The sequence below is a fragment of the Coturnix japonica genome, chromosome 4, assembly GCF_054131305.1.
Source record: "Coturnix japonica strain WE chromosome 4, WE-NBRP24, whole genome shotgun sequence".
NCBI classification, from domain to species: domain Eukaryota; kingdom Metazoa; phylum Chordata; class Aves; order Galliformes; family Phasianidae; genus Coturnix; species Coturnix japonica.
In genome coordinates this window covers 57,109,304-57,132,320 of record NC_140666.1, presented here as the reverse complement: position 1 = coordinate 57,132,320, position 23,017 = coordinate 57,109,304, and the positions used below count along the sequence as shown (strand labels likewise).

The window sequence follows — 23,017 nt, the reverse complement described above, 5'->3', positions numbered from 1 at the left end:
TACGTAGACCTGCTTTTTTTTGTGTGTGTATATGAACCAACTGCATTGGGTGTCATCCAAAGCTCTGAAAGTAGACTCATGTTTATGCAATGAAGATTTCCAAATAGTATCATAAATCTTAAAGCTTATTTGATTTACATCCAGGAAAGTTAATTGCTGTTTATTTAACGTACATTTAGCCGTAGATTTTGTAACAAGCCTCACAGCACAAGGACAAGATAATGATTTTTAATTCTCAAAATATATTAAGATTAACTTTAACTGTCAACAGTAATGTAGGATTCCTCTTATTTAGAAGGTCCATTAAATATTACAGATGTTATTGTGACACAACAGTGAACCCTATTTAATTCAATGGACTCATAGCTGCTGCTGCCTTCCAGGATTCACCACTTCTTTTCTCATCTTACCAACAGCACTTGAAATCAAACCAATTATGTGTTTTTTTTTCAAGATACATCTCACATATATCTAACAGCACGTTACTAACTTATTTGTACATCTAAAAGTGGCTGCCTTTCATGATTCTGTCAAAAGTTTCAGAATACTTAAATCTACCACAGTCTAAATTCAAATAATCTCCTGCAGCTCTGATGTGAGGAAAGGCAAAAGGTCTTTCTACACTTAGCCTCCATTTAGGATAAAACCCCAGGGATAAGCCATCCCTGTTCCTACCAGTCTTATTAGAAATCAAGCCACCACAAAATAAAACTAGGAGTACAGCAACCAGAACTAAAGATTTTTTGTCAATCTATGCCAAGGGCACGAATCCCAGCAATCAAGCTCTTATCACTACTGCTGCATCCTCATCACCTCTCTACCTCCCCAGCATACACCTGGGACATGTTTTACAGCATATCAAAAGGCATCTTGGATGTATGGTTACAATTGTACAGTTATAAAATCAATGGATAAACAGAGGTTATGGAATAGAAAGAGAATAAGTGATAAATGCTCACCGATGTCGAGACTCACTGTAAACTCCACACATGAGCAATCTCCAGAAAGAGATCCTGCCTTAGTGGTGGTCAGCCCTTAAATGAGATCTAGGAGAGGTGGAGCCAAGCTCACCACTTCCAGTAGCACAGCTGAATTACCTTCACCCGTGCTTCCACAACTGACTTTTTGCTTGCCTCAGATGGTTAATCAGAGGTTCAGGCTGTGATCAGTTTCCTATACACTGGTTCTGTCCTATTTGTGTACTTTTGGTCAATTAAAAAATACAAAGAAGTATCGAGAAGACCCTCGATGCTTGAGTGGTTTGTGTTGCTTTCTCACTGAAAGAAATCAGCTTCAATACTAACCCAACCTAAAACACAGCTCAAGCTCGTTCTTCCTTTAGGGCTAATTTGCTTGGCTTTTCAATCTATGCTAATTGCCATGTATTTGGAGTGCTAATTAATAGACATATCCCCACTGTAGTAGCTCCTCAGGCTGCAGTGAGAGTTCTCCAGAAACCACAAAGGAATTTAAATCTCTTCCTCCACACAAGCAGCACCAGCATAAAGTATAGCTATCTACGTGCAAACAGACATGGTGAAAGGAGTAAAAAAAAATCTTCCAAAAAATTTTAATAGCCCTCCAATTTACTAACAACTTGTGTGCTTTGTAGTAGAAGAAGGTGGCAGGAAACATGGGCCAACAGGCACTGACAGTGCACCATACTGTTTCATGCAAAAGGCATAAGACAGTTGTATCACATAATCAAGACTGGCTTAAGCTGCAAGGGACCTTAAAAATCATCTGATTTTACCTCTCATGCTATGGGCAGGGTTGCCAACTACTAGATCAAGCAATAGGTAAGGGCCCCATCCGACCTGCTTTGAATACCTCCAGAGACGGGGCATCCACAGCTTCTCTTCTGGGTAACATATCCCAGTGTACCACCACTCTCTGAGTAAAGAATCTCCCCTCTTAGTTTAAAGGAATTCCCTGTTGTACTACCACTACCTGCTTGTGTAACAGGTCAGTCTACCACCTGCTTATACTCAAGTACCAGAAGGCTGCAATGAGGCCTCCTTTGAGCCTTTTCTTCTCCAAGCTAAACAAACTCAGCTCCCTTAAATTGTTTCATAACAGAGGTGGTCCAACCCTCTGATCATTTTCATGACCCTCCTCTGTACCCACTCCAACAACTCAACATTTTTCTTGTGCTGGAGGCCCCAGATCTGAACGCATTATTCCAGAAGAGTAGAGATCAGAGTAGAGGGGGACAACCATCTACCTTTCACTGCTACCACCACTCTCTGTTGATACAACCCAGGATACAGAGGGCCTCTGGGGCTGCAAGCACACACTCCTGGCTCATGTTCAGCTTTTTTCCACCAGGACCCCAAGTCCACAGGGTTTATTTCAGTGACTTATGCTCCCAGCCTATACACATACCTGCAATTGCTGCAACCTTGCACTTGGCCTTGGTGAGTCTCATTAGGTTCTCATGGACCTATTTCTCAAGGCTGTATAACTGATCACTTCCTCAAAGCTGAAAACACAGTGACCACAGTCACTGTTCTTAAAGCAGTGTTCGTTGAAGTTGGCTTTCCCCTACATCCAGTTCCCTGGCAGCAAGGAATCTCTTTAGCTTCCTTGTTATGCCAGTTCTCTTTTGGTAACTCTCCAAAACCTTTCTTTTGGTATCTCTTCTGAGCTATATTAGACCAGTTCAGTGCCTGCCTGAAATAATTTAAAATTCTGTCTGGCTGTGATGCTGTTTGTAAAACAGTTTTCATGTTAACAACTACAGAATCTTTTTTGCAAAGTAATCTTCAGCACAGACTGTTTAATAAAAATACAACTGAAAAACAGATATGTTTATGTTTATCTGTATAAAAGAATACTGAAGATGTAATACTTCAAATCACTCTAAGAAATGGGGATTTTTTCATAGGAGCCATTTTCCTTAGATTATTATAATTACAATGTTGGGATTTTTTGTTGTTTTTTTCTTTTTCTTTTTTTAAATCAGAAGTTATTCCTATCTATTTACTTATAAATATAACCCAAGGCAAAAAAAGATTACAAATAACACAGTTTCTATTGATTCAGAAGTTGTAATCCTGAAGCTACTTTAAATATAATAGGGGATTAATTCATTCAATAAATACTTGAAATCAGTTAAGAGAGCCCTGCAGCAATTCAGCTGCAAAATGCCCAGAAAAACAATGCTGCTGCCCTCCAACCTCTCATTATTTTTTAGGAGCAACATATTGGCATCACCAACAAAAGAGCTGTTAATGATACATGCTGGATGTTTCTAGTCAAAGAATACTTGAACATCACTGTTCCACCATTGAGCTGTGCCAGAAGTCAGAGACAAACACGCACCCTGCAGCATCACCAGGAGCTCTCTCCAGAATATTTTACTACATGTTTTTCTAAGTATGTATTGCATTACTGAAAAGGAAAAAAAAAGAAAGAAAAAACCCCACCCTTATATAAAGTAATTCCCATGACTTTTTACCATAGAGTAAGCATTTTGTACAAGACCTAAATTTTGTACAAGACCTAAAGACACTGTATACTATTAACCTCGATGAACTAATCATATTTTCCAGTCAATTCCAGGGTGTGGTTTACCTTATTTGTATACAGAAACATGTGAATATACTTTCATTTTTTTTCTTCATTTAGACAGAATACCAAGCACTAAGCAGCAGACAGTGAACTAATAACTTCATTTTGAATATAATGTTATAATATTTCACAGCAGACCAAAAAGCTCCTGTTTTGAGTTTTTGGAGACTACTAAAGAAAACTAGTGGGAAAGACAATTAGTGAAAATTAGCAAGAAAGGGAATAAAAAAGGACTCGTTTAGCTTCCATTCATATATTTGTTAGTTTATGCTTAGCCTCCTAGGAAATTTTAAAAGAGAAAAAATAAAGCATACGAGCTTTATTTTCTCATTTTATAGGCTAGTATCATAAACAGTCACATATTTTTAAGTAATCATTGTTGATTTGTGTCATTCACTAGTGAAGATTCACCTTAAAAAGTAAACAGAACTAAAAGAGATAAGTCAAATACTCGTTTAAAAATTCCAACCAAACTCATAAAAATTCTTCACTAATAAAAGCATCTTGAAGACTTTTACATTTCTCAAGAGTAATAATAACGTGCTGCTGAGAACACAAATTCTTTAACCATCTCTAACTATTCTGTTTTCTTTTCTTAATTAGAGAATTGGTTTTCTCTAACTATGCAGACATATTCTACTTTATTATATAAAGCATAATCATTCTTTAAGATCAAGCTTTTATTTTGTTTATTTTATTTTGTCCTTGTGGCAAGCAGGCAACTCACAGTAAAGAAAATTGGAAATTTTCAACTGCCTACCATATTGTCCACTGATTTCATAAAGCAAAGCACTACTGCCTAGCATTAAACACAAAGATACAAAGATTATGGAATTAAAATACTACTGGATATGTGAGCCTTTTTCTTCCCAAGAGGAATAGCAGTGCTTTGGGATTTGCACCTCCATCTGCTATAGTGAAACAAAACCCTGAAAGGAAATATGCACATCTTTAGCCTCACTTAACTCAAGCAGTACCTATTCACGCTACCTGTAATAAAATACATACGTATACACACAAAATTTCAAGGTCACTTACAAAGAATACACAAGTTTTATCAGTTGTTTAATCAATGGTACTTAAAAAAAAAAAAAAAAAAAAGCATTTACTCAGAATATTTTTGTTTGTGTTCATTAATTTGTGTTCGTGATACTTTTCCTTTCTTTAAATAACCATTTTCATTAATAAATACACTGGATGTGACATTCTATTAAGACTTTTGTTCAGAAATTCAGGTCATTGTACAGAGCATTTTATTTAAAATGTAACAACAAACATTAATTGTTCACACTGCTCCCTCTTGTGAAGCTTACCTCACATTTGCCAACACTGACTGTAATTAGTATCACAGTGACTATCCAGTGATTATGATACTTATCTGACTAATGCCTAGGACTGATGACCATGTATGAAGGCCTTTCATATTTAGTGCTGTAAGCAGGACAACAAATCTTGCCAGAAATCTTCATGTTTGAAGCCTTCGTATAACAGAAAGAACAAGACAGAAGGACAAACATACACAAACAATTTCACAACCAGTGATCATACCAAATTAACCACTGACTTGCCACGAACATCATGGAAGATCATAACAAAGCAGCCAAGTACCATAGTACCATTCAACTACAGTGATTAAGGAATAAACACTAGGCAGAAGAGATGCAGCAGAACAGCAGAATAGAAATCATAGGAAGGCTCACTGTTGATACTAAAAGAGGGAGGACATATGAAGTCTATAAGAAGAACCGGCAGCAGAAATCTCACTGGACAGTTCTTGCTTAAAAACCAAATGAGAAAACAGCCCCTCTAGAGGATGTGAGATTTAAGGAGGCATCTGTTTTTCAACAATCCTTATGTTTCTCCTTTTTACTGATTTTTACACAGGCATATGGTGATAGAACAAGGTGGAATGTTTTTAAACTAGAAGAAGGAAGATTTAGATTTGATGCTAGGACATATTCTTTACTTAGAGGGTGGGAAGTCACTAGGACATTAGGAAGACATTAAGAAATAGTTGCCAAGCTCTGGATGCCCCATTTCTGGACGTATTCGCAACCAAGTTGGATGGGGCCCTGGAAGACCTCACCTAGGTAGTGGGAACCCTGTCCACAGTAAGGATGTTGGAATTGGATGGTCTTTGAGTCTCCTTTGTTTTTGATAACATTAGAGTATAGGTGTTTTAACTTGGAACAGCTTTTTGGTAAGTATACATTCTGAGTCAAAAAAAAATAGAACACAGCATAGTAATTTTTGCTTATGTGGGATTGAAAATTACTGAGCTGTGTTTAAAATTAAAATAATAATAATAATAATAATATGCTCCAAGAGCTTTTTTACTTCATAATCCCTAAAAGGACAATAGGTATGACTAGAAAAATATGGCTGCCTTTGTTATCATTCTGCAAAGTGAAGGAATGCTTCCAAAACTTTAGAGATTAAAGAGACTAAGATTCTTCAGCTTGAGAAAAGAGCTGTCAAATAAAATGGAAAGAATATAATAGTGTTTTATAAAATCAGGGATGGCACAGAACAACGAACAAAGTGACTATACACCGTCACACTTGGATGAAGAGAAATCAAGTGAAATTATAAAGTTGCTAAAAGAAAACCATAAGCATGTTTCACATAGTATGTAATAAAAACAATGGAACTCACTACCACACAGTGTCGCAAATGACAAATATAAAAATATAAAAATAAGCTGGATAAATTCAGATCTGCTGCCAAGACTAGAAAAAGAAAATTATCTTCTTTTATTAACTTATCCTCAAGCACTGCATGATCATCCTATCAGATAATTAGATCCTTGTTTACAACTGGAATAATTTAAGTACCGTGCTTGCTATCAAACTTGGCAAAATGCTGTATTACACTTTAAATTATCTATAAAGCAAAGGTAAGATTTTGCTTTTCTCACACCAAAGTCCATATCTGAGTTCAGCACAAAACACAAGGGGATCTCTGAATCACTAATCTTGCTTTAGTCAAGTATAAAGCTACATGGTTATGTTTCTAATTTCCACCATGAGAAGAAACAACTGTATTCAGGCAAAAGCTTAATTGGACTGAGAAAGGCTGTAGTGAGAAAATTAGGCTGTCATTACAGAAGTGTATGAACTACACTGGAAATAACTTTTTTTCTAAGTGTAAACTGTTCATTTTACTATAAATGAGAAATAGCTCGTGTAAGTTACTTTGTGCAATTCCATCTCAGTGGATTAATATAAATCTTTCAAAGAATATCAGATTTTAACTATCAACCCCTTCAGTCTCTACATATATTTTATTTATGGTACCGTATTTAAGCACAAGTGTCCACTTTTAAGAAGAAAGATAAGGAAAGGAAAGTTACGTTCTCAGATCTTTTTTCTGCATGAGATAAAGATCAAGTTAGTAAAAGGAAGCAAATGGTAGGAATGCACCAAATCTACCTGGATTGCAGCCAAATTCTTTTGTTCCTGAGATGGAGCTTCATGGACAAAACGCAGCCAATTAGAATGGCGTGGATTGCTTGCATCCAGGATATAAAGGACTTCACCTTTGCTGCCACGAACCTGAAACATTTCAAAATAAGGAAAATTAAAACTTAGCATCTAGCCTATCTACCAAACACACTAACATGTAAAATATAAAGGCATGCTGGTATTCAGCAAATGAATCTCACATACAAGTATTCCTCTTCATGCTTCTTTATAACAAATACAATTATTCCTCATAGAAGAAACCCATGGGCCTCTATGGGATATACCCACATGTACTGAGAGAATACGTGTACTGGCAGTGGTGATTGCTGAACCACACTCTATCATCTGTGAAAGATCCTGGCAAACAGGATAGGTGCCTGAAGACTGGAAGATAGCCAACATCACTCCAATCTTCAAAATAGACAAGAAGGAAACTCTGGGAGACTACAGGCCACTTAGTCTCATCTCCATCCCTGGAAAGGTGACAGAACAACACGTTCTGGTTGCCACCTCCAAGCAATTGAAAGAAAAGAAGGTTATCAGGAGGAGTCAACATAGATTCACCAAGGGAAAAATCATACATGACCAACCTCGTAGCCTTCTATGATGGCATCACTGGATGGGTAGATGGGGGGAGAGCAGAGAATGTTGTGTACCTTGACTTCAACAAGACATCTGACACCATCTCCCACAACATCTTGTTGTGAAACTTAGAAAGTATGGGATAGATGACTGGACAGTGAGGTGAACTGAGAACTAGCTGACTGGCAGAGCTCAGAGGGTTGTTAGCAGCAGCATAGAGTCTGGCGGGAGACCTGTAACTAGTGGTGTTCCCCAGGGGTCAGTGCTGAATCTGATCTTGTTCAACATCTTTATCCTTTCATTCAGGTCATTGATGGAGTCCACCCTCTTTTTGCAGAGTGCAGTAATAGGACAACGGTTAACAGCTTTACACTAAAAGATGGTTGATTTAGATTAGATATTAGAAAGAAATCCTTTACGATGAGGGTGCTGAGGCCAAGAGAATCTGTGGATGTCTGGAGGTGTTTAAAGCCAGGTTGGTTGGGGCCGCGGGTAGCCCAGTCTAATAGGTGGCTACTCATGGCATGGGGATTGCAACTAGATGATCTTTAAGACTCCTTCTAAACCAAAGCATTCTATGATTCTATGCTGGCCTGAAATAGTGATTTCAGTAACAACAAACTGATATACTACATAGGTGCATAAATTATTTAGTATGGCAAACAAACACACTCAGATTTTGATCACTAAGTGCATAATCGACTTTTAAAAGTGGTGCTGTAGAACTGAAGGTACATGTAAGCACAACAGCTTTAACAGATGAATGAGCCATTGCACTGTTCCCACTCCAGAGCATCAGTAGTAGCAAAAACAGTCTCTTCAAGCAATATTTACTAATAGTTGTAACATCAAATCTAACAAGTTATCTGATATTTCCGTTAGTGAATGTTTTAAAGAAAGAGTTACTTAAGACACAATCTCCGTTTCTGGAGCTTTTGGATATCACTGCAGATCCACAGAATTCCTATGATTGTGACAAAATTCTTACTTTGTCAAAATGAGAATAATAGAAAAAGAAACCTATTTTTAATCAAGTGATTCTTTGCTCTTAAAACACAAAGAAATACTGTTGAAATAATATAGCTGCCATTTTGACATATTAAAAATAGCTTCCTTGTTTTCTTTCAAATAGTGTATCACTAAAATCTCTCTGAAACGGAAGACAGAAAGCCATGAAAAAAAGGTCACAGCACTACAAAGATCTGATACGTTTTCTTTATATGAGGAACATATTTTCATCCATCAACAAGTTTCCAGAGTAAGTATTTCCTAAGAGCTAGGGATTTCAGTTATGCAAGGTCAAAATTAGATTGTCATCATGGCTTTGTATTTAAATTGTTCACATTCTTGCTATATTTGTTTTTTACAGATGCAATATGCCTTCAGTATGGCTGCTTAAGTTACCTACACTTTTAAGATATTGTTAGAACAAAAAACTGTATTTAATTATCATAATAGCTGATGACAGCACGTCGTTCTCATATTAATACGAGAAATCTACTGTAGCTCTGCAAACAAATATGTCTTTGAAATATATTTCAGATCTTCTAAGTGATCTGAAGAGGCACATATCATGAAAAGGTGCCAATATTTTAAACTTTAAAAGCTGTTTAACTTTCAAACACACATTAACCAAAACTGTCAAATCTACAGACTTAAACACACCTGGAAACAATATCATCTAGCACTAAATGCTAGGACACCTTCTCTAGAGAGGCTGCAACATCTTCATTCTTGGAAGAGCTGTCTAGAACAGTCTAGAAAACTGAATATTAGTGGATCTGCCAGAAGAAGGGAGTTGGACCAGATAACCTTCAGAGGCCCTTTCCAAGCTTAGCTATTCTGCTATTTGCTGACTATTCCACTAGGAAATAATACCTGCTCCTTACTGGAACTGCTGGCTTCACCAGTAACTTGGGCAGAATAACTGCAAACCATAAAAGCGAGTCCCAGCTTTACACAAAAATACATGTAAATGGTGTATTTACCTTTTGAAAAGTCCCCACCCCCTTCCTCACAGAAGTGTTGTATCATTTATATTGTAATAATCACCCTGTTCAAAATACCCATACAGCAAAACTTCACCTTGCCTGAGTAATAATAATTACTTTTGCCTGGCTCATACTTGTTCATTCTTAGAAAGTAACAGGATCAAAAATGACTGTCACTAAGATAGTCACTACTCTACTAGAACACAGAATTCTGCTAGTCACTGTGATGAAATTTCCTCCTGCATTCCCCATCAGCAACACTGAAAAGCACATATGATAATAGCTTCACTATATCACCACAATCCTGGCAGTTACCCAAACTATAAAAGCAAAAGAAGAGGAAAATTGGAAGACCGTGTCAAGCTGCTTATGTGCTCCTCAAGAAACTTAAGGATACTGCTGTTTCCCTCTCTACCCCCCACAAAACAAAGACTCAGTAATTAATTTCCCAGAACACAACAAGCCAACTCTCCATAAGAAATAAGCTAAGGTTTCTTGGCCTTACTTATATCTGTTAACCCTGTTTTACAAGTATTCAGACACACATCCTTACCACTTACTGCGCATGAGACCTGAAGAACTAAGCAGAATTCATTCTGCCACAGAATTCTAGTCTGTTCCCAATCTGCTCCTTTCCCTTCACCAAACCACTCCAAGATTCTTCAGGATTACTTACCTAACACAGCTATTTCTTGTAGGAAATTGCTGGAAAACAAAGGATACCTTACTGGGAGAGGAAGTGAAAAACACTTTTGTATATCATAAACTAAAGCAGAAAATGTCTTAAGGAGGCTGTTCTTAAATAATCTGTAGGTAAACAGCTACATTTTCCCCAGAAATCTGAATGGTTATGGTGTTTTTTTCTTGATAGCTACCGAACATTTATAAAAGCAGCAGAAGATTTTTTACAAGATGAAGGTTCCCTGAAATTTTTCTTAAGCAGGATTATAATTTTATAACACTTGTGAACATATTCCTATTTTAAAATTGTTATATTTGAACCTGTCACCTGTCTATATAAGACAACTTCTAAATAATAGAAAACTCATAGAAAAATCAGTCATCTTCATAGATCAACAAAGACATAGAAGGATATGATATGCTGACAGACAACATGAGAAAAGAGCTAGAACTAAAAAGCCTAGGTACAAATGGATGATAACACACTGTGGTTTTTTGTTTGTTTGTTTCTTGGTTGTTATGTTTTTGTATAGAAACAGGGCCTTATCCTCCCTCTAAATGGAGGGGTAAATCAAAAAAAGTTGAGGTTGTCTGCTGTATTTCAGTAGACCTGTTCTAGGATCCATTTAGTTCTAAGGCTCTTTTGACAACAGCGGTCAAGATGTTCCCGCAGTTTATGTAACCAATGGAGATAAGTTGGAGTTTCCATTTACTACCAAGGCGTAATGTTAACAGACATGCAGCCATCTTAAGTTTCACAGGCCAAATAATTAAGTAACAATTCCCTGCAAATTTAAGTATAGACAAAGCAGAATGAATCTAGAACAAGGCTCAAATTTCATTCCTCATAATTCATGGCAAGATATCTATTTTACTACATCACCCACTACAATTTAGCATCTAAACTGCATTCACATTACCAAAGCACCCAACAAAACACCTAAATAGAATGTATCCAATAACAAACCCCTTAACAATCAATACATAAGATGTCAGATTAATCAAATATCTGTACAGTAAGATGAAATATCTGACACTCACTGCCACCATACAAGTGGTTTTACTTCAAGACCAATCAGGATATCACTGAACTACACTGTAATATTATTATTAATTATTGTATCACTACTCAAATATCAGGGGAAAAAGTCCTACAAACAGCTCAGTAATGCCTAAGATGCTTGTAATGCCCATCCACACCATCACTACTTTGTCTGCCAGCCTTTTATGATGCACTGAAATTTTCAAAATGCTTTCAAGGTATTGCATGTGCTACTTAGAAATGTTCATGAGTGCAATTGCACTGTACTATACACATCTAGCAAGGAAAGAAGAACTTCAGTGAAAATAAGCAGATGATCATCCTTGCTGAAGGCAGTTAACATGTCACCTTTCTGGGAAACCCTTTTCTGTTTTTGTTTTTGATTAGCTGAAAACATTATTTTTATTGTTAATGGTATAAAATAGCTAGTTACAATGCTTCTGCATCCCGAGTTTCAGACCTACTTCACAGAATAGAAACTCACATTTTAATGTCACTATAGAAAATATTTAAGTAATACTTGAAAGAGAAACTTAACGCAGCAGCTACTGGTTTTCTTACCAATCAAGAAATACTGGCTCATAGGTGATACACATTTTCCTCCAACCAAAACATAGAGCAACATTTTTTTCATGCTAATGAATCTCCTGCTGGTTCATTATATTATTTAACTTTGTCAAAGACAGAATGGTTCACAAGTTTGCATTCTTAGACTTTCACAATAAGGGTTGAGCTTCACGCTTACTATAAAGATACTCAAGTCTCCTGAAGCAATTTTTGTCTGACCTATTAAGAATTCAAGTCTGAGTAATAGCATCTCAAACTATCAAAATGGACTTTCTAAGAAGCTGATCACCTAACTGAAGCAGCAATCCTAACATTCTCAGACAGATTCAGAGGTAGTTTCTCCTCATCACAAAAACTACAGACCATTAAGGTCCTACTTTGACCATTAAGGCCCTGAAATGGGCTTGTTTCAAAAGTCACTGTAAAGACTCCAAAATCACACACTTAACAAGGATAAAGATGACTAAATTAAAGTTTTAAATAGGTTTACTTTGCCATGAAATTTAGAGCACAGTTCAGCTTAATTCCCAATATATAGAAGCCTTCATTCACCAGAATCACATTCTACTACCAATATACGGAAGAAAAAAGCAATGTCATTAGTTTAAATCACTTGATTTCTCATACCTCAAACAGCAAATACTAAAGCTCTGACAAAAGCTAGTCTCAGTTAATAGTAGGTTTTATGCTACCTTCATAGTACTCTGGCGGTTTTGGGGTATTTTTAACTGAAAAGAACCATCGCTGCAGATGCATTGGCAGTAGCAGAAACATATGTTTCACTTTTTAATACAAATAAACATGAGTATTCGCTTCCCTAGAATGTCTCTTTGCTAGCATGTATCTGCTCTTGGATTTAATGTAACAATGAAGAAAGCAATCTTGGCAGATACACAGAAACCAAACCTGAGATGTGTATCACTCAGCATTACACAATGTATTAAGTGCCACCCCTATCCTAAACATTCCTCCTCCATAAGTCGGAGTATCTGAGGAAGGATTAAGTCTTTCCAGTTTTAACGTGTGCCAGACCAAAAAGTATATGTTTAGCACAACCTAACTGTTGAAAAGAATACCACTTTCTCAGTTAGGAATAGTAAACAAAATAAACTGAATAGATATCCTCCCTTTCCATACTGAAGGGAACAATAAATATTAAAAAGGACATTTGATCCTCCAGAGGTAAAAACCTCCATGAAATTTAATACCTAAAGATTATTCTGTTCTTGCCCCAGAGCACTTTCTCTTCAAGAAAATACACATAATTTAAAATCGCTCTGTCAGTTACACTAACACAGACCAACAAAGCAGTAGTTAATCAAGGCGCTAGTAGGATGCTAAGAATAGGAACAAAACTCACAAATCATCAGCATTAACTAGCTGTACTGCTAACTGGTACAACATGCAATTTGGCCAGACTTAGTGGCTTAGCAGCTGAAGCACAGTTGGATGATGGCTTATCAACAGCAAGAAAGAAAAAGCACAAAGGCATCCAGACATTTTCCCATCTTTTTTTTTTTATTATTTCTAACTAAATGGTTACTACAGCATTGACTATTTTTTCATTTGTCCATCAACTCGTAAATAAAATATTCCAGCCAGTAACTATTTACAAAGGTAAGAGTAACATAATATATATGCCCCCAATATATACCACTTCCCCCACCCCTTTCTTCCTCCCCTTCCCCCAGTCCCACCGCAACCTACTGGAGCCTTTTGAATGAACAGATTAGGGACAGACAAGAAGCACTCTGCTACATTTTATTGAAACACAAATCTTAATGTTCTTAGAACTGTTTTTAATTCATTCGACCCAATAAATTCCTTTAGGTTCCATGTTTTCCCAAAGACCAAAGAAAAATATAACACACATTTCAAGCTGGATGGGGCTCTGAGCAACCTGATGTAGCTGTAGGTGTCCCTACAGCTTCATTGCAGAGGGGTTGGACTAGATGACCTTTAAAGGTCCCTTCCAACTCAAAAGATTCTACGACTCATGAATTCCATCTCAGCATGATGTCTTAAAGATGCCAACTCACAATGCTGGTCTCAGAGAAAGAAGAATAGCTTGCTCAAGACAGGCCACATCAGAGACCACTATTCTATACCACTAGAAATGCACATAGTAAATTCTCTTACAGAAAACCATTCCACAAAGTTAAAGTTAAGAACTCAAAAACCACTTACCAAGAAAAAAAATGCTCCTTTAAGATTCATTTTTACTTGACCTTTGAAAAACTTCTACTATTTAGCTTTCTTTCATAAGGTGCCCTCTCTGAAAGTGTATTGTTTTTTGTTTTTTTTTAATGCAGCCGAACTGCGAGTTGTCTTAAAGTTCCCTCATCTAATAGTCATCAACTTAATTATTTTTAATATATTTGGTACAGCTGGCTACACACAAACTTGGCTGGTTGCTATGACTGCCTCCCACAGTCTCTGGAATAACCATTTACTTGGACTGTTTTACTTCTTACTTTCTGCATTCCTGGTCTCAATTTTCAACTTAAGACTACTCCCAGCATGATTCAAATTATAATATAAAGTTCGTGTTCAGATCAACTTCAGTAAACATGAACAACTTAGGCTCAAACATTCAGGAAGTCATAAAATTTGGTATGCAGGAATCTTTTCAAGGCTTTCAAAACTAGGTTACAACAAGATATTATGAAAAGGTTTTAGAACAGCTCATAAAAATCTCATTTTCTGGTTTGCTGTCAATGGGGTCATATTAGTGTCATCAATAAATACATGTATTTCCCTTTTATTTTCTGACTTACAGAAACAGATAAATCTCATTTAATCATCAGCAATGAGACATCTGGAAACTCATATGGCTTTCCAACCAATTTAAAAACCTATAGGAGCTAGAAAGCTCCTATAATCCACCTACCATCCCTTCTAAAAACCTTGTTCTAGCTCAAATATTTTATTAATTTAAAATAAACTGCAGAAACATTATGAAAAGGAAAGTAAGCCAGGGCCTATTAACACATATTCAGCAAACATCTGTAACAAAAGCACATTGTATTGTTGATGTTTCTTCAGCTGAGAACAAACAAGATGAGAACAGTTGCTCTTGATACATAACCAAGGGAATCAGGGGAAGGAATTGTCTACACCTCTGTAGGAACAGATACTTTGGGTAAGTCCCTAATGTAAAAAACAAAACAAAACAACAGATTTGAGGGAAAAGGGATAAACAAAGATACAGGAATTCATAGACTTGAGTTAACACTCAGCTAGCAGTATTTTTGCCACTTCATCTCTGGATTTAAACTGCAACTAGGTTTAAAAAGACAAACATTCAGCTTTTAGTATTCCTTCACACATCATTCTACTTCATTGAATCTATTTACAGCTGCACTAAGACCACAGTAACACTGTGCTCTCTTTATAAAGATCTCAGTGATGTTTATGCCAGAAGTGTTGGTTGGTTTTTTGTTTGTTTGTTTTAAATAAGTTTGGTTTGCTGTATTATGGGTTGGCTTCCCACCATCCCCACCCCATAAATGCATGGATAATCCTTTAAGGCAGATGTCAAGCCTAAGTTTTTGCACCATGCCATACAACATCAAAATAACCATCACCCTTCCATGCCTAACCACTGAAAACCAAGAAGCTCCAAGAAGCTTGAAAATGAGTATCTTTTCCAGTAGCAGAAAAGACGACAAGGGTGGAACAGAAGCACAAAAGCAGGTGTTACAAACAAGTTTAGAAGAGCCCTGAAAACCCCCTTCATGTACCTTTTTTACCTTCCTTTGCCCATAGCACCAGGTTTTCATCTTACTAAAGTTCTTCGTATCTACACAAAGAATTACAAATGCTGGTAAATACAGAAACTTTCATTATACTATTTATCATACAATTATCATAGAATTACCAAATGTTACAAACATCACAGTAGAGAATGTTTTATATCAGCTTACACCTGTTGGTAACCATAAATCAGTATCTTGTAACTGACAACCACCTTCCTATATTCAAATGACTTTAATTACTTTCATTTATTTTCACAGTATTCAACAATTTTTCACTGTGCTGTTGTGCTTTCATATCTTCACATTTCACTGATAAGAAATTATCATTTGCTATTCCTTTATCCCTTATCCTTTAAAAGAAGCAATTTCTCTATCTCAAAAAAATGTCCTTAAACATTGTCAGTAAGTACAAAGACTACTCACAGTAACTTTAAGCTTGAATGCAATGGAATGGGAAAGGGAACAGGAATGGGAAAGGGGTTACAGTAAAACTTAATTTCTGGAGCTGTTTTCACTGGGTGTAATCATGTTGCTGTGGACTACTTACTTCCCACATGAGCCTGCAGTCTGTGTTCTCATCCAGTTCCTGAGGCATTCGCTTCTCCCCTGCAAAGGGGCCAAATTTTTCACCCTAAGAAATGATTATAAATGAAAATGAATCAATGAGGATGCGAGGAAAAAAAAGAAAAGGAAGAGAAAAAGAAAAAAGCCAATGAATTTCCAGTGTCCAGCAGAGGTCTCAGTTTTAGCTTCAAATAGTAAAGGGCAGTTTTCCTTTGGAAACCCACTGTCTGGCAGAAACATTCACAACATTGTGAGTTCAATCTCATTCGCACTGTTTTTATGGCTTGGAGGATCTCTAAATAATGATATTTCCTCTTCACACTTAATTTCCAATTTAGCAAATAACACTTTTTCCGGATTTTAAATAACAGTTATAATCACAAGTCGCATTGGATTCTCAGGAATCACTTTGCAGTAGACATCCTACTAAATGTAAAGGATTTGACATCTGGGCAAGCACAAAGTTTTCATTAGATTTACTTGCAGGATTATTTGCAACACTACTTTTTGAAGTGCCCCAAATCAAATCACTGAGTAGTTTTGAGGTTTCGAACATATAGAGGGATTTATTTTAAAAAGCAGGAGTATGCACGTGCCTCTGAATTAATTTAAGCCTTCAAAAACAAAATTAAAACGTTCTAACACCTGAGCGCCCTAACACATACTGTGAAAGCATCCATTGATATGTCCTTCCAAACATCTTGGGGTTTGGTGCTCAGTGTTTTTCTTTCTTTTTTCTTTTCCAGATGTCATGCCAGCAGCAGGGTAAATTCTACAACCAGGGCAAAATCTATGACCAGAGCTTATATAGGTCTAACTTCTTTTTCCCCACTTCTTATTTGCAATGACAAGCCATATGAACTGGAATGCAGAATGCTACTTTCCTTTAGGCGGTATTGAAATAGAAAGGTTTTAATATACTTTAAGGCATTACAGGTTAAAACCACACAATAAGAAACAACTTTGTTTCAACTTTACAACGTTTTAGCTAATAAATGGATCGATCTTCTCTGAAAATACCCCCCACAGGCACATTCCACAATCCTAGGAACAGTCTGCTACGTATTTCCCCCTTTTCCTTCCTTGCCTGCATGTGTAGTGTCAATGAAAAAATGGCATAGAAAACCTACATGATGACTTTTCCTAATTTAAAGTGTGTGTGTAAAAGAAATTATATATATACATATATATATATATATGTATGTATATATAATTAAATCTGACGGGGTAACAAAGAAAAAACAAAATAGGCATTGCATAATAATAACACAGAATTGAGAGGCAATAGTTTAGAAACTATGCTCAACAAAGGTATCATTAGAAAGACCAGTAAAAAAAAAAAAAAAAAAAAGCTAAGAATACAAGAACAGCAGAGAACAATTGGAGTCCAAATCATAAAAGGGGACACAAATATGGGCAGAAATAGCAAATATTGGCACTATGGGGCTTCCCCTCCTTCACTTCCCTCTGTTTTCTATTCCAGTTAATCATATGAGGTCACTGGTTGTCTCTTGCCAGCTTACATCTCCTAGGGTTTAGCACTCAACTGATATTCCCTTCTTTCACTCCATCTGCAACGAAGGTGAAATATGATCAGTACAATTACCTGTGCACAGCCACCAATGTCCTCAGCTTCTCCTGCAGCACAGCACTGTCTAATAGGGGCCACGCAGATGTTACAAGGGAGACAATTTGCTGTGCTGTTCGCTTAGGTTAAGGAAGAAGTCAACATGAGAGCAAAGTAATTCTGTTCTAGAGGTGTATGATCCTTTTAGGCTCAGTAAAGATAAGGTAGGCTCCTTCTGGAGGAGATACCTCATGACAAGCTGAACTTGCTTTTCCCATTTCCTTACAAAGCATCAAGTAGTTTTAGTGCAGAAAGGAAAATAGCTCACCACAACTGCTGAGCTCTGAAGAAGAGCGTAAATGTATCTGCAGAATCTCCAGTTACTTATAACAATTATCAAGATGAAAAGAAGCTCATATAAGCTGGATTAGTTCTGTTCTATGCAGAGAAGATAAATTCTCCATAAATTTAATACAAAAATAATTTAAAGTCATAACGAATATGGAACCTTTGATAGCTAGTCTCACACAATCACTTCAGCAGCAGAATAACACTCCAGTGAACAGAAAGTGATGAATTAATTCCTTAACTACTTTAGAGGTTTCTGCAACACTCACCTCAGCAATACTTCCATCCTCACACGCCAAAAGATGCCTAGCTACCAGATAAAGCACCTACAGGATTAATTTTACCCATCACTGAACCCTGCATCGCCTCTGGGGTGAAACACAGCAACAGCTTAGTAGTGCATACCGACTGAAAACATGAAACACCATATGTCATTCCTAGCTCAACTACTCCAGGCTAATAAACCTCTACTGCAATATGTTTAAGCCCTTCTGGAAGCTCAAAACAATAGAGAAAGCAAAAGGCAGGACGCCCACCTCTAACGTAAAGAGAACATAACATGAACTGGAGATGATTCAAACTTCTAAATGCTTTTTAAGGCTCCTCAAACTTGGAGCGAAAGCAGAAATTAGAGACACAAAACCAGGGGTCTCACAACACAAAAGTCCCTGGGGATAAGCACCATTATCTATTCAGCCTTAAACATTATTTCTTTTCCCAATATTTCTATTAGTCCTAGCCAATAAGTACACTGTCATAATGAATATATAGGTCAAAAACATACTAAGACTTCCTCCCAGATCAATGAAGCAGTCTTAAGACAGTCGAAAAATGACTGAGGTTATGAAAGGCACATCATTCAAAAGAGCTGCTTTTCAGAACATGACTAATCTTGTTCTGATCTCAGCAGAACACTGAGAAATGCAGTAGCTCTCTCTTGTGATTATACCAGGGGTCTCATCATACTGGTGCTGCAGCCAAATGCCAGATGCTGGAGAAAAAATAAAATAAAACACTACAAGACAATGACAGCTTTTGTAAAGGTCACAAAACAAACCCGAAAGATTTCACTTTGTACACCTTCAGACAAAAAAAAAAAAAAAAAAAGTATTAAAAACTGGAAATGTTGCATAATGACTGAAGGAACAAAGGCAGATGGCAGGTAACAGCAGCTCAAAACACACCATTTCCAAAACGTTGCAAATAATATAATTTTCTAAGGCCTACTTCATGAGTATTTAACACCTGGACAGTTGTTACTGCAGTTTTTGATATAAGATCATCTGAAGTGTGCTTGACTTCCAATTACAGCTGTGCAGAAACAATAGGAAATAAAAGAATCACAGCATGGCCCAGGTTGGAAGAGACCTCAAGGATCATGAATCTCCAACCCCTCCACCACAGGCAGGGCCACCAACCTTCACATTTAACATTAGACCAGGCTGCCCAGGGCCCCATTCAGCCTGGCCTTGAACACCTCCAGGGATGAGGCATCCATAACCCTGTTCCAGCACCTCACCACTCTCATAGTAAAGAACTTCCCCCTGACATCCAACCTAAATCTTCCCTCCTTCAACTTAAAACCATTTCCCCTTGTCATGCCGTTATCTACCCTTGTAAAGAGCTGACTCCCTTCCTGCTTATAGGCTCCCTTTAGGTTCTGAAAGGCTGCAATGAGGTCACGCCACAGCTTTCTTTTCTCCAGGCTGAGGTGCACTTTTAACTACTCAAGAACACAGATTTTATTTTACAGCATCGTATTCAGCAACTACTCTCAGAGTTTCAAGGAATTAATTAACAATTAATTATTTGACAGCTGTTAACTACTCCGTATCAAAGCCATGAAGCATAGTACTGCTGCCTCACTCACTACCAGGCAGGAAGAAAGTTGGAAGTGTCTCAGATGTGATTTCTTTTCCATGGGGATATCCAGTGTACTATTTGTACTTTTTACACATCTACTGTTCTCTGAAGAGAGTCTTTAACCACTTCTAGGAATGCTCGTACTAAGCAATACCCAGTTTCCATAGGGCGACTCAGAAGCTGATTCCTCATCCTACTGGGGAGCAAAGTCAGGCACGTGCTTCTGAAGGGTTTTGCATACCATACCTGTTGGTAAAATTATAAAAGCACAGTGGATTCGATGCCAAACAAAAACCAAGTCCATAACAGGAACTTCAAAAGCAATACAGAGCAGCTCTAGCAAGAAAAAAGAGCTATTCTTCCCAGCATGCAGATCTAAGGGTTCAATTTCAAACAGTATGAAGGAAGGGGATTCAGACCTTCAGCTGATACTGACACGCAGACATCAATTTTGATCACTTTCACTCTCAAGTTCATTCTATTTCAGAGTCCAGGGACGCACGTGCGATAGCAGTCTACAATTCTCCTTCGTGTGTGAATTCCCAAAGGTTTAATATCAGAGTTCAGACCCTCAGCGGAAAAGAAAACATTAAGCCAACTGATAAAAACCTTGATTGCCTCCTACCTCCTTTCTCTCCCTAAAGGAGGCCTTAGAAATGAGAATCATAGAGTTACCCAGGTTGGAAAAGACCCCGAGGATCATCAAGTCTAACTACAGCCTAACCATAGTACCCTAACAACCCTCTGCTAAATCATATCCCTGAGCACCACATCCAAACGGCTCTTAAACACATCCAGGGACAGTGACTGAACAACCATGTGGAACACCTTCTCTACGGTGTTTAAGCCTGGTGGACAACTGCAAAGACCTGGCAGTCCTCCCAACCAAATCAGCACCAAAACCTGGCTAAAGATGTAAAGCAAATCATTTAAAGTAAGTAGAAGTGCAGAGAAATGCAGGGTTCACGACTTCAGGTATGCCTCTAGCGGTTGAAACAAGTTGTTTAAAAGTGTCAACCGAGCAGTTTTAATAGGGACTCCAAACAATTAAAAGGTTTTTCCCTTAAGTCATCGAGCACCAAGGGCCACGGACTGTTTGAGATAGGTGGGATATGCGGGTAGCTGCGGATCACAACCTCCCCAGTCCCGGGGATGCGGCTCCGAAAACGAGGAATTAACCCTTCGCCTGCCGGGCTGCAGCGGCTGGGAAGAGGCAGGAGCCTGCGCACGACAGACGGGCACCTCCGCCCCCGGGAGGACTAAACGAACCCAGAAGCACGAAATGAAGTCGGGACAAGCCGGGGAAGCAGCAGCCCGCTGAGCACAGCCGCCGCAGGTAGCCGGGCCGGCCGTCCCGCTCCCCGTGCTCGCCCAGGCACACCGCCCCGCCGGGCACCGGCCGGACCCGGGCAGAAGGAGCCCGGCCGTGCGGAAGTGGGTTGAGCGCCGATAGAACGGGGCTGAGCCGTCCCGCTCTGCCGGGATACGTGGCAGCGGCTCCCCGCCGGGCCGCGCCGCCGCTCCCAGGCCGTCACCCACCTTCTTCACTCTGCGGGCCGTGTAGAGCCCCATCCCGTCCTGCACTTTGGACGACTTCAGGGCAAACCTGTCCGGCACGTACATGCCCAGCATTTTGTACCGGGCCGGGCCGCCGCCTGCTAGCGGGAAGGAGGATTCCCGGGGACTTCCATTGCACCGGGGGAGGGGGCAGGAAGAGGGGCTGGGTGCGGGGCTCGTCCCGCTCCTAAGGAGGAGGAGGGAGGAGCCTGCCCGCCGCGGCCGGGCAGAGGCGGCGGGGCGCCGGCAGGGGGCGCGCTCGCCCGGCGGGGCAGCGACCGTCGTGAATCAGTTGAGTGTTAGGAGCCGCTGAGGGGCTGGATCCATTTCCAGATAGGTTGTTACATTGAACAAAGAGGAAACAATGTATCCAGGCCTATAGTTTCAGTTTTAAGAATAACAGCAAAACTTAATCTTTTAATGAAGATCCAGTGCCAAAGCTTCCATATGCACAGCTGAACTTGATATTTTTCTACGCTAGGATGCTTTCTTGAATTGAGGCCAATCTGTCTTAGTTCATATAAAATTAAAATATTAGCACACTTTTCTGCCATTTTCCAAGGACTATGAATATTTTAGAAGTTATTTTCACTTCATGAAGTCCTCAGCAATTCCTTCCTTCCCTACCCTCCCCCCCCCCCCCCCCCGCCCCAAAACAAAAACAAAATAGTTAATAGATCAGTTTAAGAAAAATAGGAAAGAAGCCAAAACAATCTCTCCTTTTGTGGCACTATGGATGTTATCATGCAAATTGGATATCCACAACTGCCCTGGCACCATTACAGATTGTTTTTTTTTTTCTGAGTTTAATTAGTCATCCATACATATAAGCTTCACATGCTGTTGGTATTACCCTTTCTGGTTCATACAAAGGACACTGCAAAGGATAAAGTCAGCCTTGTTGAACATAAAGGTGACACTGTTGAACATAAAGGTGATACGTTACAGCTTCTCTATTTTTTCCTATATGCAAATTCATGGAGGGAGAGATCTCAAAACTCCAAGTGACCCAGAATAGACAGAAATATTGAAAGGCTCATATCATTACATGTGTATGTTCATCATAGAATCATAGAATTACCCAGGTTGGAAAAGACCTTGAAGATCCAACTGCAGCCTAACCATAGTACCCTAACTCTAAAAATCCACTGCTAAATCATATCCCTGAGCAACACATCCAAACGGCTCTTAAGCACAGCCAGGGACAGTGACTCAACCACCTCCCTGGGGAGCCTATTCCAGTGTTTAATTACCCTTTCTGTAAAGAAGTGCTTCCTAATATCCAACCTAAACTTGCCCTAGCGCAGCTTGAGGCCATTTCCCCTCGTCCTGTCCCTTGTCACCAGTGAGAAGAGACTTTGTTAATCAACAGCAAGAGTGGAGAATTATGCTTCTGAATTACTGTTTTGTATTTGGTGCATATAGCCTGCTGTTGTCCTCTGTCATGAACATTATTAGCT

At 38.5% G+C, this 23,017-nt stretch overlaps 1 protein-coding gene across 9 annotated transcripts in view; it reads right to left on the bottom strand.

The window, feature by feature from the left end:
• The window catches only part of PRDM5 (PR/SET domain 5), an 81,705-nt gene that overhangs the window by 54,920 nt on the left and 3,768 nt on the right, over nt 1–23,017 (bottom strand). For 5 of the 9 annotated variants that reach the window (XR_014945897.1, XR_014945899.1, XM_085546924.1 and 2 more), the window contains exons 1-3: nt 21,540–21,746; nt 16,206–16,289; nt 7,005–7,127 (exon numbers count right to left, since the gene is read on the bottom strand). Coding sequence is in view for 6 of the 9 variants with exons in the window: in XM_085546924.1 (XP_085403050.1) it covers nt 7,005–7,127; nt 16,206–16,289; nt 21,540–21,632 (300 nt within the window). In the remaining 3 variants the exon portion in view is untranslated. Of the gene's footprint in view, nt 1–7,004; nt 7,128–15,643; nt 15,703–16,205; nt 16,290–21,539; nt 21,747–23,017 lie in introns of those variants that run through there. The other 4 variants (XR_014945898.1, XM_085546926.1, XM_015861932.2 and 1 more) reach the window with 2 other exon arrangements.